The sequence below is a fragment of the Globicephala melas genome, chromosome 15 (assembly GCF_963455315.2).
Source record: "Globicephala melas chromosome 15, mGloMel1.2, whole genome shotgun sequence".
In the NCBI taxonomy this organism is placed as follows: domain Eukaryota; kingdom Metazoa; phylum Chordata; class Mammalia; order Artiodactyla; family Delphinidae; genus Globicephala; species Globicephala melas.
Window position 1 is genome coordinate 33175764 of NC_083328.1, and position 16868 is coordinate 33192631.

Here is a 16868-nt window from a genome sequence, read left to right on the forward strand (position 1 = left end):
TCAAGGTCTTTCATGATAACTGTTTGTTCCTCTGACCATTAGGACTCAAATGTACAGATCAGGCAACTGAGACACAGAGACGGTAAGAAACTTGCCTCAGAGTTGGCTTTATCAGCTCAAAGATGGAACAAGGGAGCCTGCAGCATGACCAATCCATGGGAACTTCCATGGGCTACACTTGGAAAAGTCATACATCACTCTGCCCACCTTCCATTGGCCAGAACTCAGTCACATGGGGTCCCATTAAACATAAAGTATGCTGGGAAATGTAGTCTAGCTGTGAACCCAAGGAGATAAAGGAACGGGTTTTGGTGAACTCAGTTGTCTCTACCACAGGTGCTAAGCAAAGCTCTGGGGAGCTCTAATGAGTCTGGGAAGCCAGATTCAAAAACATACTCTAGGGCTTCCCTGGTGGCGCAGTGGTTTAGAGTCCGCCTGCCGATGCAGGGGACACAGGTTCGTGCCGCGGTCCGGGAGGATCCCACATGCCGCGGAGCGGCTGGACCCGTGAGCCATGGCCACTGAGCCTGCGCGTCCAGAGCCTGTGCTCTGCAACGGGAGAGGCCACAGCAGTGAGAGGCCCGCGTACCGCAAAAAATAAAAAAATAAATAAATAAAACATACTCTATCATCTTTCAATCATCCATCTTGTCCGCCCCCAGAGTTACAATGAAAGCTTTCAAATCTATCACTGGACAGTGAGTAGTGGCAGAGGGGGTGGTGGTAAAAGTTATCAATTGGGAATCTCTGGAGTCGTCTGGGATGCTGCTCAAATGTAAAACTGAGGTACTATTTACTGACAACTTGCTATGCCCCGGGTGCTGTACCCCATGCTGTATTTGTCTTACCTCATTTAATCCTCACCCTGATGGTATTATGTAGTGACAGTGACTGTCCCCATCTCACAGATGAGAAGCTGAAATGCTGAGAGGTCACACAGCAAGTCACAAGAGAACTGGAAATCACACCCACTTGAGCTCGATCTCAGAGCTCAAGTGCTTGCCCCACTGGCTTTTATATGTTTGTGCTCTTTCTTCACATCAGTAAGATTCTGTGTTGAGAAATAAGGTTTCTACCTTCTAGTCATATTATTTAAACCACAGCATTAGCTCACTTGGAGAGGGAAACATTTTCATAAAATATTCAGTATATGAAAGAAAAGAAATATATCCACAGGAAAGTCACTAATCAAAGTGATTCTCTCATCCAGTTGCCTTACATGACTGGTTTTCTAGTCAGAACAAGAAAGAAACAAAGGGTAGATGGCCCAAAATCCCATGCTTATCAGACAGAGCTGCCTGGCATGCTCTCAGCTTCAAACAAACATGCTTCTAATTCCAGAAGAAGAGAGATGTGTGTGGTTAAATTCCTCACTCGGAACAATTCCTGGAGTCCTACGTGGGGACCCATGAATGTTTCTCATCCACATCTGGGATTACATTTCTTGAGGCTATCAGTCTGTTTACCTACATGGTGAGATGGGAACACTAAGAGATGGGTCGTTATCAAGTAGCCTAGTTTTCTTCTTGGAGAATTTGCAGAAGAGAATCATCAGGGACCGAGTTGTATTTTTATTATTGTTTACTGGCTTGCTTTCTCTTTCGGGGTGTGGGGAGATTTTTTCCAACTGTGATATGTACCTAATTTTGTAAACATCTGAAATCAGAATGTGTTTTAAAATCAATGTTGTGTTGCTTCTGTTCCCCATTCTCTCCTCCTCTCTCCAAAACAGCACTATTATAGTGAGGCTGTGATTTATGACCCATGATATCTGAGAATAGGGGGAATAGAGCACATGGTACTGAATGGCTCAGGACTGGAGTATCCACCTCTCTTGTCCACTCTAGGGGACTAATCCTGTGACAGTAAACTGCTCACATGTGGAGGCTTTGAGCAGAAGGTCCTAAGGGCACGCCTGACTCACTGAAATTAAAAATACAAACCAAACTAAAGGAGGGAAGCCAACAACCATTTTCATTAAAAAAAATAAGACTACATTTGAAATATTCATTTGAATGTGTAGTAATAAACTTTTATACATTTTAATCTGTTTTCTATTTGACAATACTTCATTTGCAGACTCTTCATGGCTTTTAAAAATAGACCCAGAGTCCAAATCCCCACAGCATGGGATTTTTCACATTCTCTAATTTGCAGTAATATGTTTGTGTCAAATTCGGTCAACGAGTCACCCTAGGGGATAACACTGGGCTTGGTGCTGCTGAGAAAGCACCTATAGTTTGAGCCCGGGCACCACACGGGGCTGTGGATCAGGCATGGGACTAGGGTGGTCTCACCCTAATCCTGCCTCTGCTGTGGACAGACTTTTCCCTGATACATGAGCTCTCCGAACGTTGCTTAGCACTTGTGTTAGAGATAGCTCTGAGTTCACCCAAACCCATTCATTTTCGCCTTTGGGTTCACAATTAGACCACATTTCCCAGCCTCCCTTGCAGTTCAGTAGGTCCATGTGACCAAGTTCTGGCCAATGGGAGGTGGCAGAAGTGATGTATGACTTTTCCAAGCAAGGCCCTTAACAAGTTCCCTGGACAGTCACCTGTGCTCTCTCTTGTTCCACCTTTGAGCTGAACGAAGCTGACTCCAAGGCAACTTTCTTAACCTCTCTGTTCCTCAACTGCCTGATCTCTAAAATGGGGGCAAACATAGGATCCACCATTGGACTTGTTTTCAGGAACATTTAATGAAGTAAAAACAAGACAGTAGAACTTGGCGGTTGACCTCATGGACTGTGAAATCAAGGTTCAAGGCTTTGCTTCATAGTTATGAGACTTGGGGCAAGTTTTTTAAACTCTCTTCATCTATTTCCCATTCTTGAAAATGGGAGTAACTAATACTCACTGGTAGTAATGTGGTGGACATAATTAAAAATAAAGCTATAAAATGATTAGAGCATAATAAGCCAGGCATCTAGTGAGTACTACGTAAGTCCTAGCTGCTACTATTACTACTGCTATGATAGTAATTACTGTGCTTAGAAGGGTGTCTGGTGCATAGTACTATTCACAAACGTTAACTATCGTCATTACATTCTGTAAAATATGTGCAACAATAGAATCTACCAGAATTAAGTGAAATAATGGGTATAAAGCCTTACCGTGGTGCCTAGTATTGAAAAACCATAAGGCTTTAATAACCTCCTATTCAATGCCACATGTGCTCTGGTGGAAAAGAAGGCTCTGAGGGTCAGGACCAGGCACTGGGCATGGATGACGTGACAAAGGTTGTAGAGACAAGTGGGTGAACGCACCAACACCAAACTTCACCTTTTCCGTAATATGATCTTGGCACCACCCAGTTCTGGACTTTGACCAACCAGAATCAGGAGGCAATCCAGAAGCAAGGATGGATAGGGTTCTTAACGCAGGACCTTACACCCGTAATGTGTCCCTAGGTAGGACTCAGTGGGTCCAGGGACTTGGATAGGAAAAAAGAACAACTTTATTTCCGGTAGCCTCTAACTGTAATCTAGCATTCCCTTTAATTATAAATGTAAGCAGCAAATCACTGTAGAATTACCACTACCTGTGACTTTGTCACCAACAGAGACCACAGAGTTTTTTAGTCACATTACAATTGTCACAGATATCTCAAAATATCATGACGCTTGTCACTATTTCCAAATTACAGTAATTACTAGACTTGCTTGTTATTTAATGTATTAATAAAGCAAGCAACAGTTTTACTGGATTACATCTATTATTTTAGTAAATGCATTTCAATATACATGGTTTCCTTAGTGATCTTAAGTATTTCAAATTATGTATTTTAAGACTATTCTTCATAAAGGCCCATAGTTCTCCTCAGATGCCAAAGGGGCTCATGGAACAGAAAATGTAACAGCTCCTTGGTCTAGGGTCTCAAGGACCCTCAGTCCTATACACTCAAAGAGGCTAGGTCGGGACTCCGGACACCTGCTGGTGATCACCCAGGTGTCTTCTGGCAGGTGTCCTCCTGGGCCCTCCACTACTATGTCTATAATGAGGAGCTAATCACATTTTCCCCAAACCCTCTGGAGGAGGCCTGTAAGGGTCAAAGGTGGTGCTGAATGTGAGGCTACTGGCTGAAAGGAATAGGTTCTGTACAAACTTGGGACACTAACCATAGCATCCTTTGGAAGTTTAACAGATCCTTCTCCTGATTCCTCGTGGCTGTTCTGACTGTTGCTCCCAGGTCCCCCTCCTAGGTGCTGCAGAAGGAAGGTTGCCGAGAACTGCGGGAGACGGAAACCATTGGAGGCACTGCTGTCATACTGTGAGCTGGATCCTGGCTAGACCCCTTGCTAACTCTGTGGCTTTGGACAAACAGTCTCACCCCTCTGAGCCTCTGTTTCCTCTTCTTTATGATGGAGAGAATGACAGTGAAATAAGGAAAACTGTGCCGAGTGCAAAACAGAGTGCCTGGCATGTCACCACAGTGTGACCACAGTGGAGGGCTTGGTGAAGCACAGTGGTTGGGATGACAGTAGAGATGGTTACTGTCATCATTATCACATTGTGGCAGGTATTTAATTCTCATGGAATATCCATGTGTGCCTCACATTTCCCAGACCCCTTGTAGTGGGCGGGACAAGTTTTAGCTGGCAGACTATGGGTAAAGTGATGGGTGTCATTTCTATGCTGAGACAATGAAAAATACAAGAGAGATTCCTCATTCTCTTTCCTCTTCTGCCACATGGATGGCAGAGGTGTGTGTTGACACAGTGGAGCCACAAGATAGAGCAGCCTGTATCTCTTGATCACTAGGAGGGAGCTACCCTGGAGAGTCACCCAATGCTCACTGGACTGGTCCCCATGAGCAAGAAATAAGCCTTTGTTGGGAAAGCCATTGAGATTTCTGGTTAACCTGTTACTTCAGCATAGCCTAACCTCTCCTGACTAATATATTAACTAAGAAAACCATGAAGAAGCAGATGACATCTACAACATCTAATGATGACAATGGCTAGGTCTACATGAGACACACCTAGAATTCAGCACCTTCTGCTAGGACGTGAGCAGAAAATCCATTTGCAAGGTCTGGGCAGAATCTAGTCCAAAAACTGAATGTAGTCCAAGGCGAGATGCTCAGAGGCCACTCACTCTAGTGTCTATGTACCATCTGAAAACCCTGCTGACCCAGCATATCATTTACTCATTGCAACTCAGGAAGCCTCTTGAGATACCATGTTTACAGACAGTACCCACATTAGCTGAAACCACTAAGCTGCTACTTCTATACACCATTCTCTCTCCTTCTCTCCAAAGGTGCAAGGAGCTCTGAGCATTGCAAAGAGCTCTCAATATCCATGTGGCTGCCAGTGTGTAAGGAGGAGTGGGTGTAGGACTAGAATTCCCATCTACGGCACTGCTGAGGACAGTACAGGGCCAAAGTACAAAGCGTAATTAACATATTTCAAATCAACATGTAAAACGCGTCAGCTGTTTGAGTATTAATATTTTTACAAACTAATTACATTAGAATGACAAGGCCAGGAAGACACTAAAAGAGTTTACTAATTTTGTTCCACTCCTCTTGTTTAAGTGGCTACATGGATTACCACTTTATTCAATTTTTATTTTTTAAATTTACCAGAAATGATCTAAACACCACACTATTTCACAGCTATCATCATTTATTCATAGCTCAATAGAGGAAGGCAGAATAGCAATAACTCCTTTTTTTCTCCTCCTAATTGTCATTCTGGTGAGGTAAGTGGAATGTCAGTCTCTAGTCAAGCTACATTAGTGCCGAGAATCAGGCACAGTCACAAAGTTTCTCCAAAGTGTGCTAGCATCATTTGTCACGAGAGGTTTGTGCTGAGCAATCAGACTTTAACCCAAGGGGGTTTTCAAGCCTGCTTCCCCCATCTTAGCTGGGCTGGTGGCTCAGAAGGCAAATTGCCTAGAATCAAACACTAACTCTGCCTGTTAGCCGTACAGCCGTGAATTGATCCCATCAACTCTTCTGAGCCTTGGTTTTCTCACTCATTAAATGAAGGTTATGTGGATACTCATCCGCCCAAGCCTGTTGGAAAGAGTAAATGAGGTAATCTATGTAAAATGCTCAGCACTGTGCCTGGTAGACAGTGGACATTCAATAAATGTTGGCTACTGTCACTGCCACCACCGCCGCCATCACGAAGAGTCTCCTTTGCTGCTGTCCCTACCGTCAGGTGCCGATCCACATGTCTGACAGATTTCCCAGTTCTCCTCTCCTCTTCCATCCCTCACCCATAAACACAGTCAACCCAAAGCAGTCTTTGCTGTTTGCCAAATTTGGTTCAGATTATTAAAATATGCCATGCAGTATGGTACCCAGGCATACGGCACCCGATGCCTCTTACTGACCTTAGAGTTAGGGCACGGGGATGTGGGAGAGGAAGATGCATCATCTGAAATTCTCCCGAGTCTTCCTGGAGACTTGTCACTCTCCCTAGGTGTTCACTCTCTCCCTTGAACCCATCTCTATTTTAGAACTTGGCTAAAAGCATCTGTTCACCCGTCTGTGTATTTTACTAGATCACAGGCTCCATGAGAGCAGGAGATGGGTCTTACTCATTTTATGTGACCAGGGTCTAAAAAAGTAGCGGTTCAATAGTAGCTGCTCTTTCAGCTTGTTGCATCAGTGTGTGCTCCTCCAAAGAGGTCCATCTGCTAATACATATATAGTCCGTGCACTTCCAGCACCTCTGAGCCCAGTCTGGATTCCAGCCACAATCCCTCTTCCCTCCTCTTCACTAGACCCAGTAGTTCCATGATTCTCTCAGGGGGACCCACAGTTCCCTATTTGGAGCTTCTCCTTTTTATCTGATCCTTTATAAACCTTTGCCTTTGGCTTTGGTTTCCACAATCAACCAGTTGCACTCCCACCACTTAGGCTGATTCTGAATAACCCAATACTCCCCCTCAACTGTCCCATCTTTAACCCTTCTCCCATCTCCTCCATGGAAGCCCTACCACCGTGGATCAGTCCATTTCTCCTTTGCCATTGACAAAAACATGCTAAACCCTTGGAATTATGCAACATTACAGGCACTGACAGGCTGGAGCCTCCGCTGTTCAGTCTAATTTGGTGCATCGAGTCTGAGAGCTAGAGTGAAATGTGAGCCCGGAGCACATCTTTTGATCTTAAATAGTCAGAAGGTTGGAATGTATAATGCTATGGAAATAAATGGTGTCAAAACTGTAGGGAATAATTTATGGTGTGGGAATGGGTTCTGTGATCACAGAGCACTCACAAAATCTTAAAACAGAGAGTCGACAAGGTTGGTTGAGCTGTGGCAGGGGAAGGCTGCAGAAGAGAGGATGGAGAAAAGGAGAGACTAGGGTTTTCTTGTGATGGTTGGAAGGTCCAGCCTTTGCCTCTAAGGTGAGAGGTGACTTCTGGTTTCAGCTCATCACCTTAGCTGACTTTGGGGTCTGAGAGTCACGGATGGGATTCCTGATCCCCTTCCTATAACCTCCCTGACTCATTTAATTAACCACCTTGATCCTCAATTTGCTCATCTGTAAAACAGGAAAAAAAATAGTACTCACTTCATAGGGCTCTTGTAAGGGTGAAATTAAATGAGATAAGGTATATGAAATGACTTGTAGAGTGCCTGGCATATAGTCAGATGTTAATTAAAAGCTAGTGGACTTTTTTTTCCTTTGGTTACTATTTTTCATTAACCCCATTGCAATGTACAAATGGTGAGATTCTTCTAACATCCTCAAAACCTCACAGTAACAGAAACCAATTTTTTTTCTGATATAGGCAGTAGAAAGAGAATTTTTTTTGACTGCTCACCTTCTCCAGGGACCCTTAATTCATTTCCATGGAGTAAGGTGCTTCTGGAAGACTCAAGAACAGATGCATCCATTTGGTTTAGAGGATATGAATTGGTCCTAGTTGGCACCTCTGCTCTTTCCTATTGTAGCACAGAATGAGCTTCCAACAACACTAATAAAAATAACTACAATGACTAGCATATGTGAAGGGCTATTTATGTACCAGGTAATATGTTAATTACTTCCCATACCTTCTATCATGCCTTTTCACCTTCACTAAAAAGCTGTAAGTTTCATTCTTTAATTATCTTCATTCTACGGAAGAGACAGACCAGACACGCAAAGGTAAGAAATTTGCCTGAGTTTCACCTCTAGCAGGGACTGGAGATGGGAAATGCTGGAGCTGGTGTTTGAACCTAGGCATCAGACTCCACGACCTGTACCGACGACAGCTGTGTTCATGGTGGAACGTGCTCCAGCGCTGCAGTCAGACACTGATTCAAACACTGGTCCTGCTATTTAATTCTTAAGTAAGTCTGGTTAACCTACATCACCTCTTAGAGTCTCGGTCACCTCCTCTGTGAAATAGGGATGGTGACACTCATTTTAAAGATCGTTGTGAAGCTACCGTAGTGCTTGGCACGCAGTACACACGTGGTGAATGACGCCATGTGTTCACGGCTGCTGCTGTCAGGTTCAGCTCCCTCCCCTGGTGCTGCTGGATATCAGCTTGCTGGACAGATCTCACTGGTCAGTCAGCCTCTCACCAGTGCCTCCCATCAGCATTCCCTCTTCTTGCTTGTTTTTCCTCTTTAACACCCAATTCTACCTCTGCCCCCCTTATTCTCAGCACATGCAGTTCCCTCTGCTATTCACAGGGTATATGAAGGCTGCCAGGCATAACCTCTTTCAGTCTCTCCCTTCTTCAAATTCATTCGCACTTACTCTCCATCCTTTCTTTCTCAATGTCACATGAAAAATGTCCTTTCTCAGTCCAATTAATGCCATAGCTCTCTGGCACGGTGTTGAGCCCTGGTGACACAACGGTGAGCAAGGAAAGTGTACCCTCAGGGATACTGCTCACCTTTCAGCAGGTAAACCCCGTCTGTGCTCTGATTCACATCCTCGTATCTTCTGAGGCCCATTCTGCAAGCCTGTGACATACCCAAGCCCCTGCCACCTTCAAAATTCCTTCAAGCCAGGGAGCATCATTGCCTTGGCTCAAGCACTTGCCCCTTGAAAGGCTGGTCTATATTGTACTTATGTGTTTTCTCTTTCCATTTACTCCCTAAGCCATCCACATCTAACTTCTACTCCCGCCACCTATGTTGGGAAGGCTCTTGTTGAGGACACTAATGATTGTATACCTGCCAAACCCAGTGCCATCAACCCGATGCTCACTCTCCTCGACCCCAGTGAATCATTCAGTGCCCTGCTCCTTTCTTGTAACCCTCTTCCCCTTCTGTTTCCAGGAGGATCTTGGTCTTGGTTTCTCCACGTTCGCTCCGATCACTTCCACTCTCTTTCACAGCTCCCACACCCCTTTCACGCCTATTCCCTGAACGTGCAAGCTCCTTCCCATCTGTGCCTTTTCTCGTGTTCTCTACTTTTCTTGACTTCAAGGCTTCAGTCTGCATCTTACTGGAGGTAATATCCTCTGGGAAGCCTCCATACATATCCCATTCCCATCTAGGCTTACTTATGTCTGAACCCAGACCCCAAACTTAAGGAATATGGAGCAGGGTTGATGGACAGGGCTTTGCTCTCATGAGAATGCTGGTCACCACGAAACAAATGACCTTATATCATTTATGATATATCCCCCCCACAGCGTATTGGAGCGTATGTTCTTTGAGGGTAAGATTATATGTCCAAGTCATGTACGTATCCCAGTGCCTAGTGCTTTGCCTAGTATAGAATAGCTATCACTTAAATGCCCATCAAATTTTAAAAAGGCCAACCATATCTCCAACTGAGAATTCTCGGCCCTTGAATTAAGACCTGATTACTTTTTGCAGGTTCTTTAAACATGCTTTTGAGCTGGCTTCAAAGACAGGGAAGACTATCAAAGTGTGATTGGACAAATTAGACAAGGGCAAGCATGCTCTTTGGAAAGTACTGCTGATCTTCAGATGGATCTTGCCCTTAATGGAGAGAAGAGGGCCATGGACTCCAACATGAATTAAGCCATGTAAGTAAACGCCTGCCTGCTTAGGTTCTGGGTCAGCCATGATGCAAAATCATCACAGCAAGTTTTCAAAGCCACAGGTCTCAAAAGAAACTTCTAGTTGTTTATTTATTGTCTTACTTTTACACAAGAAATAAAGTACGGGGATTGTGTGAGGAAGCGAAATAACAATTGTGGATCATCTGCTCTGTGCCAGGTACTGTCTTCGGCATTGCACACAGATTATCAAATTTTTAAATTCAAATCAATCCTTTGGGGTGGTGTGCATTATTGCCATTTTACTGATAAGAGACCTGTTTAGCATTTAAGCGACTTGCCCGCAGGCACATAACTTGTAAATTGTGGACCCATGATTCATATCTCATCTCTAAGACTCCAAAGCTCATGCTTTTTCCACTGTAATGCTCTTTGTGCAATAACTCAACTGTCCCTTGTAAAATGTTCTGGCTTCTGAAGTGACTTGAAATGGCCAGGACTGGTCTTTTGTTCACAGCAAAAGAAATTCAGCCCCTTCTCAAAAGTGCTGGTTTCTCTCCAAATGGGCCAGAGTATTCTAAAAGGCTCTGTAGCCCTTGGATCTGCTTTTCTGAGACTCAGGTTTGAGACAGGAAAAATATATGATTCCTTGGCCCGGGGTAAAAATCTCTGGATGGAAACAGAGATTGGTGGAAGCAAGATTCCACGTATGTCTCCCGAAGGCCACTGGGTTTAGCCACCAGCACTGTTTCCCACTGCAATTATTTGGGATAGTAAAACTGTAATATTAATCAATCTCAGTTCGATTGCTTTGCCATGAAATAGGAGCAGGCCAATTTATCAAAATTGAGGCCCTCCACTGGGTTTATACTGCCATTAAACTATCAACAGGAAATCATTTAAGGTGAGGCAAAGAACCAACTGGTAACTGAAAAGAAATGATTTTTTTTTTAAGCATCCTCTCCTGCAGCCTCCTTTGTTTGGCTGTCAGCATAGCCACTGTGGGGCTGGGTCTCAGATCTCAGTGTTACCCTGCAGCTGGAGGTGGAGAGAACTCAGACGTAGGCATTTGCAATCCAGTGGCTGCGCCCAGGTTACTTGGTTCTCCCTCAGCAGGGCAAGCTGAGTGACGGTAAACAGGGGGGAGATGTGTATGCATTTGTGCGATAAAACAGGCTTAATGATTCTGAAGGGGAAAGAGTCCAGGAGACATACAGTAGCAACTCAGGAACAAAATGGAACCATGCAGGGCCAATTAATGTGCAAATATGTGTTTGCTGAACTTGCATTCCATTCATCATGTGGACATGGAAATTGGGCCATTTATCTGTTATATTATGTATGTGACATCTTAGTTTGGTTCTTACAGGCTGCTCGGGGACAAAGGGCCATGTGCTTTGTGGCTAGCAGAGGGAATTTAAGATAAATTCTTCAGCTGTCATAAACATTGCTGGGCAGAATTTGGTCAGAAGATAAAGCTCTTTCCTCTGCAGGGTTTTAACATTTCTCAACAGTCCATGTGCCATCTTATTAAAACTGTGTGTGGTACAGGGAGGGGTGGCATATGCCATGAAAAATTATTGGCACAAACAGCTTACTGTCATGTTTTCAAAGTCCAGATTTAGCAAACGTTATTCACATATTCACTGTCAATCTGCAGAGAGAAAGGGAACTGGCAAAGCCATTCATTCTCACTGATTCTGTGGGTTTTTCATTCTTCTTGTCTCCCTTTAACCAACGTCTCCTCGACAGGTGGGGTTTGTTCTGCTTAAATTACAACTGTTTGTCTGTACTTAGGGAAAAAAAGAAAGTCATTTGAGAAGGAAAAGGACCTCACAGAAGCACCTTCCCAGAGCCACTATTATTTACCTAACAGAACATGCCGTGAATATGGAACATGCACTAAATAACGGTGATCGCTTGCTTTGATGAATTGCCATTAGAAATTCAATTAATAAAAGGTTATCTCCCTGCAGTAGTGCAAAAAATATGATCTGGCTGCAGCAATTACAATTTAGCCTTAGAAACCATGGTTAGGAGAACGGAAAAGTTGTGTGTTTTTTAAAAATCCTGTTCCATCTGGGAGATAGGAGTTGGGAGTAAAAATGAATGAATGAATAAATGCGTGATGAATTGGTGAGTTTAGGCTATTTTTGATCTACAGTTTTGTCTACGTGCTGAAAGTTCTAGACTTCCTCATTCCCCTTTTTTTCATTATCCTGGTTTATACTTTTTATGTTGTTTTCTTTTTCATTTTTGCTGTTTCTCTTTTTTAACCAAGTAGATTCACTTTTTTTTCTTGAAATACAAATTATACATTATAAAGTACACACATCCTAGGTGTAGAGCTCCATAAATTTTACATGTGATGGTAACCTATGTAACCATATCTAGATGAAGGCATTGAATATTCCCATCGCCCAACGGGCTCTTTTGTCCCCCTACTGAAAGGTAACCATGACTGTTACTTTTATCACCAGAAGTGGGTGCTCATTTATATGTAAATGAAATCATACAGGGTGTTTTTTTTTTGTTGTTTGTTTTTTTGCGGTACGCGGGCCTCTCACTGTTGTGGCCTCTCCTGTTGTGGAGCACAGGCTCCGGACGCGCAGGCTCAGCGGCCATGGCTCACAGGCCCAGTCGCTCCACGGCATGTGGGATCTTCCCGGACCGGGGCACGAACCCGCATCCCCTGCATCGGCAGGTGGACTCTCAACCACTGCGCCACCAGGGAAGCCCCAGGGTGTATTTTTTTAACCCCACATTATATCTCTGAAATTCATGAAGGCTATTTCATATATCCATTGATGATTCTTTTTGATTACTATCTTGTATTCCATTGCATGAATATAGCCCAATTTGTTTATTTATTATCCTGTTAATGGGCACTTAGTTTGTTTCCATCTTTTGCCTATGAGAAATAAAGCTTCTATGAAAATTATTGTATACATCTTTTGGTGGACATAAGCGCTCATTTCTCTTAGGCACACAAGCAGGAGTGGAATTGCTAGATCATTAAACATTATCTCACCAATGTTTAAAGTACTGCAATTCTCCAAAACTCCATTTTTAAATCTGAAAATAGTGATAACAAATATCCTGCCATGTGTGATTTCTGTGAAATTGAAAAGGGGCAACATATGTAAAGGTGTTTTACTGTTGATTGTGTGTTTTAAACTGCCAAATGTGGCACAAATGTGAGACTGTGCTGGGGAAAGGAAGATGGAAAATCACAGGAAATAGGCATCTCTCCGTGGTGCTGACCCCAGTGCACTGAGACATATTCAGGTGTGATCTAGAAAGCAGAATCAGCCCTTAAGGAGAGCCAGAGCTAACATTTATCAACACTCACTATGCACGAAGCCATGATCTGGGTGGTTTACATGCTGTTATCCATATACTGAATATATTCATATATTGAAATTCTATCCCCCAACGCGATGGTAGCAGGAGGTGGGGCCTTTGGAGGTGATCAGCCCTCAGGAATGGGATTAGTGCCCTTATAAGAAGAGACACGAGAGTTTGCTTCCTCTCTCTGCTTTTCTGCCATGTGAGGATACAATGAGAAGAATGGCTATCTGCAAACCAGGAAGAGAGTCCTCACCAGACACCAGATCTGCTGGTACCTTGATCCTGGACTTCCCAACCATCAGAACTGTGAGTAATAAATTTCTGTTAAGTCACCCAGTCCATGCTATCTTGTTATAGCGGCCTGAACTAAGACACATGGTGTGGCCGTTAATAGCCAGCCCTGCCAGACATGATTACAGATCCCAGCTCTGTCACTCATTAGCTGAATGGTTCTAGGAAAGTCACCGAGTCTTTCCAAGCCTCAGTTTACTCTTCTGTGAAATGGGGATTATAATAGCTCATACATCCCAAGATTTTTGTGAAGCTTTCATAAGATGATGTATGTGAAATCTTTACATAGTGAATGGTATATACTAGGTACTGGATACATGGAAACTGGTCCTCTGTGTGGAGTAAATCAAAAAAGTAAACACTGACATTGCCCTTTTAATGCTCTCAGCAACCTCATGTGATGTGTATTGCTGTTCTCACTCTGAAGATGAAAAAAGGAGCTTTGAGTAGATACATGACTGGCTTAAGTAACTGGTCACAAGATCATTGGGAAGCAGGTGACACCAGTGGCTCCTGACCCCACCCCATCTTTCTGCTTCCTGACCCTCCTCTCTTCCCACTGATCTACCTCCCTAGGCATCTAAAATAACATTTACACCATTAATGAACCACAGTTCCTAGAAAACTTTTGCACACCAAGTCATCCTATTCAAGAATGTAGACATTTGAACTGGAGTTTCCACTCTTGCAATGATCTCCCCTTACATTTTGTAGAACACTGTCAGAATCCGCCTCTGCACTCCTTATTCCATATCACCCTCCAACAACCATGCGACGGGTCAAAAGGAGCTGAATTATCCTCACTGAGTGCATGAGAAAAGTGAGTCTCAGCAGTTACAGTGATGCACGATGTCACACAGAACCCAGGGTTGCTGAGGCCCAAGTAGATGCTCTTTGCTCTACACATCTCGTAACCTAGAAGGAGGAGAACAACGGCTCCGTGGCCCTGGATATATTTTGGAGTACCCACTAAGTGATGCCACATTCCCCATGGATGGTCACCTTGCTGGTGACCTCTGACCAACATCTTTTTAAATTCTTTACCTGTTGCCAGCATCAGCCACAGTTCCCTTAATGCCGCAGAGGATGAACAGGGAGAGGAAAAAGACGGAGGGAATGGAAACCACCAGAGAGACAGATGGAGGTCTCACTGCCAAAGCAAGGGCTGGTCTGAATGGAGCTAGAATCATAATGTGTATATACAGACTCTGGAGTCACCAAGACAGAAGCAAGAGGAGATCCAAATTTGAAACCATCAGCCGCCTTTACCAGGCTACTCAGTACACACTCCATAAAGAGTACCAGGGGTGACCTGGTCAGCCCCAAACCTAGCGCCGTGGAAACCACACAACTGACAACACACCAGACAAACCGCCAGGAGATTGTGCAGAGCACAACTGCAACCAGAATACCCTCTTCATTCCATCGCAAAAGAAAACCGTTTCAAAATGTCCTCCAAAGGGACAGCAAAGCCATGTTTCCTACCTCAGCTTCGCTGGCAGCCAGGCTTGCCGAAACCTGCAAGTTAAAGAAAAAAAAAAAGACATTAGTATTGATTCAACAAGAAGGTAATTGGATTAATTGTCTTTTTAAAGGAATTGGCATCAATAATTTGTTATGACCCGAGGGGACAATGGGTGCGAGACACACATACACACACACACACACACACAGAGGCACTCTTTCTTCTAGCAAGCACAGGAGCAAGATTTGTTTTTCCAGTCCTGTGTATAAGGTGAAGAGGATAATTAATATTTTCAACACATTATAACAACCTTGCCAGGAAGAAAAAAGGGGGAGGTCTGTGTGCAATGCCCATGCACTGATAATGATTAAATGAACACCGAAAAAGCAAAGCCATTGAAGACATTGAGGGTTTTTTTTCCCCTTGAAGTTTCGAGTCAGTGTTCTGAGAAGGTAAAACTTCAAACAACAGCAACCACAGCCTTCTGTTTCCAAAATGCCTCAAAATATTGTGAACTAAAGAGTGGTGCCAGGCGTTGTGCCAAGCTCTATGTCATCCCCAGAGCAACTTTCATTATCCCATTTCATAGATGAGAATATATTGGGGTTGGAAGAGTAGTTAAGTAATTTTTTCAAGCTCAGAAATTTATTCAGTAGAGGAAGTTAGATTTAAACACAAGATAAAGTCATATAGACTTTCAGGCTCCTACCCACACACAGCCCATTCTGTATTAAAGGATTTGATTTTGGAATAAAGGAATAAAGATTCCACCCATGATGTTCATATATGCCTAGAAGAGATCTCCTATCTAGGGGCAGATAAGGTGTTTTTTTTCCCTGATAACTCCAGGAACTCTCCACCCTGCAACTTTCTACTTATACCTGAGGTTGACCAGCCATCCTCAGCCATATTTTCCTACCAGTTGGCTCTGAACTGAACTGTGTCCACCCCCACCACAAATTCATGAAGCTCTAACCTCCAATGTGATGGTATTTGGAGGTGGGCCTTTGGGAGGTAATTAGGTTTAGATAAGGTCATGAGAGTAGGGCCCCCTGGACAGGATTAGTGCCCTTATGAGACACCAACAAGTTTGCTTCCTGTCTCTCTCTTTCCACCTGCTCGTACACGAAGGAAAGGCCATATGAGGACACAGCAAGAAGACAGCCACCTGAAACCCAAGGAGAAGCTCTCACCAGGCACCAACCCTGCTGGCTCCTTGATGGTGGACTTCCAGCCTCCAGACTGTGAGAAACAAACTCCTGTTGTTTAATCCACCCAGTCTATAGTGTTTTGTTATGGTAACCAAACTTAATAAGACAAGCAGATACCAGCTCACAGCTGTGAATCCAACTAAGGGCTTAAGAATGCATGGGTTCCTGAGTTAGATGAACAGTCCCTGTAGCTCACACTGGTCCAGCTCCCAGCACTCCCTCCCCCATGCTCACCCCCAAGGTATCAGACCAGCCCTCACTGAAGCCATCAGCCCCAGAAGTAGCTCAGGCAGTGCCTGCTGCCCACTGGGCAGCTTTCACGCGTCATTAGCCTCCTAAACGGGAGGCTTCAGACTGACCTCAGCCAAGAGGATGCATTAGCTGTGGCCTGTGGCTTAGCAAGGCTTATCCCAGGGCCAGCCCTGGAGAAACTTCCAAGGTGTGATGAGTGTCAGAGCCCAGGTCCTCCCCTCCCCTCCCTTCCCTCTGTCCTTTCAGAGCTGGGGCTGGGAGAGCAGCTGATTCCAAAGCAAGTGGCCACATTCATAAAGCACAAGTGCAGAAGATCCCTTGCTACATAACCTTTTGTGTGTGTGTGTGTATGTGTGTGTGTATAC

At 44.1% G+C, this 16868-nt stretch overlaps 1 protein-coding gene across 13 annotated transcripts in view; it reads right to left on the minus strand.

The window, feature by feature from the left end:
• The window catches only part of RBFOX1 (RNA binding fox-1 homolog 1), a 2181496-nt gene that overhangs the window by 1581540 nt on the left and 583088 nt on the right, over nucleotides 1-16868 (minus strand). For all 13 annotated transcript variants that reach the window (XM_060284028.1, XM_030883902.2, XM_060284024.1 and 10 more), the window contains exon 4: nucleotides 15061-15093. In XM_060284028.1, coding sequence (XP_060140011.1) covers nucleotides 15061-15093 — 33 coding nt within the window. The remainder of the gene's footprint in view (nucleotides 1-15060; nucleotides 15094-16868) is intronic.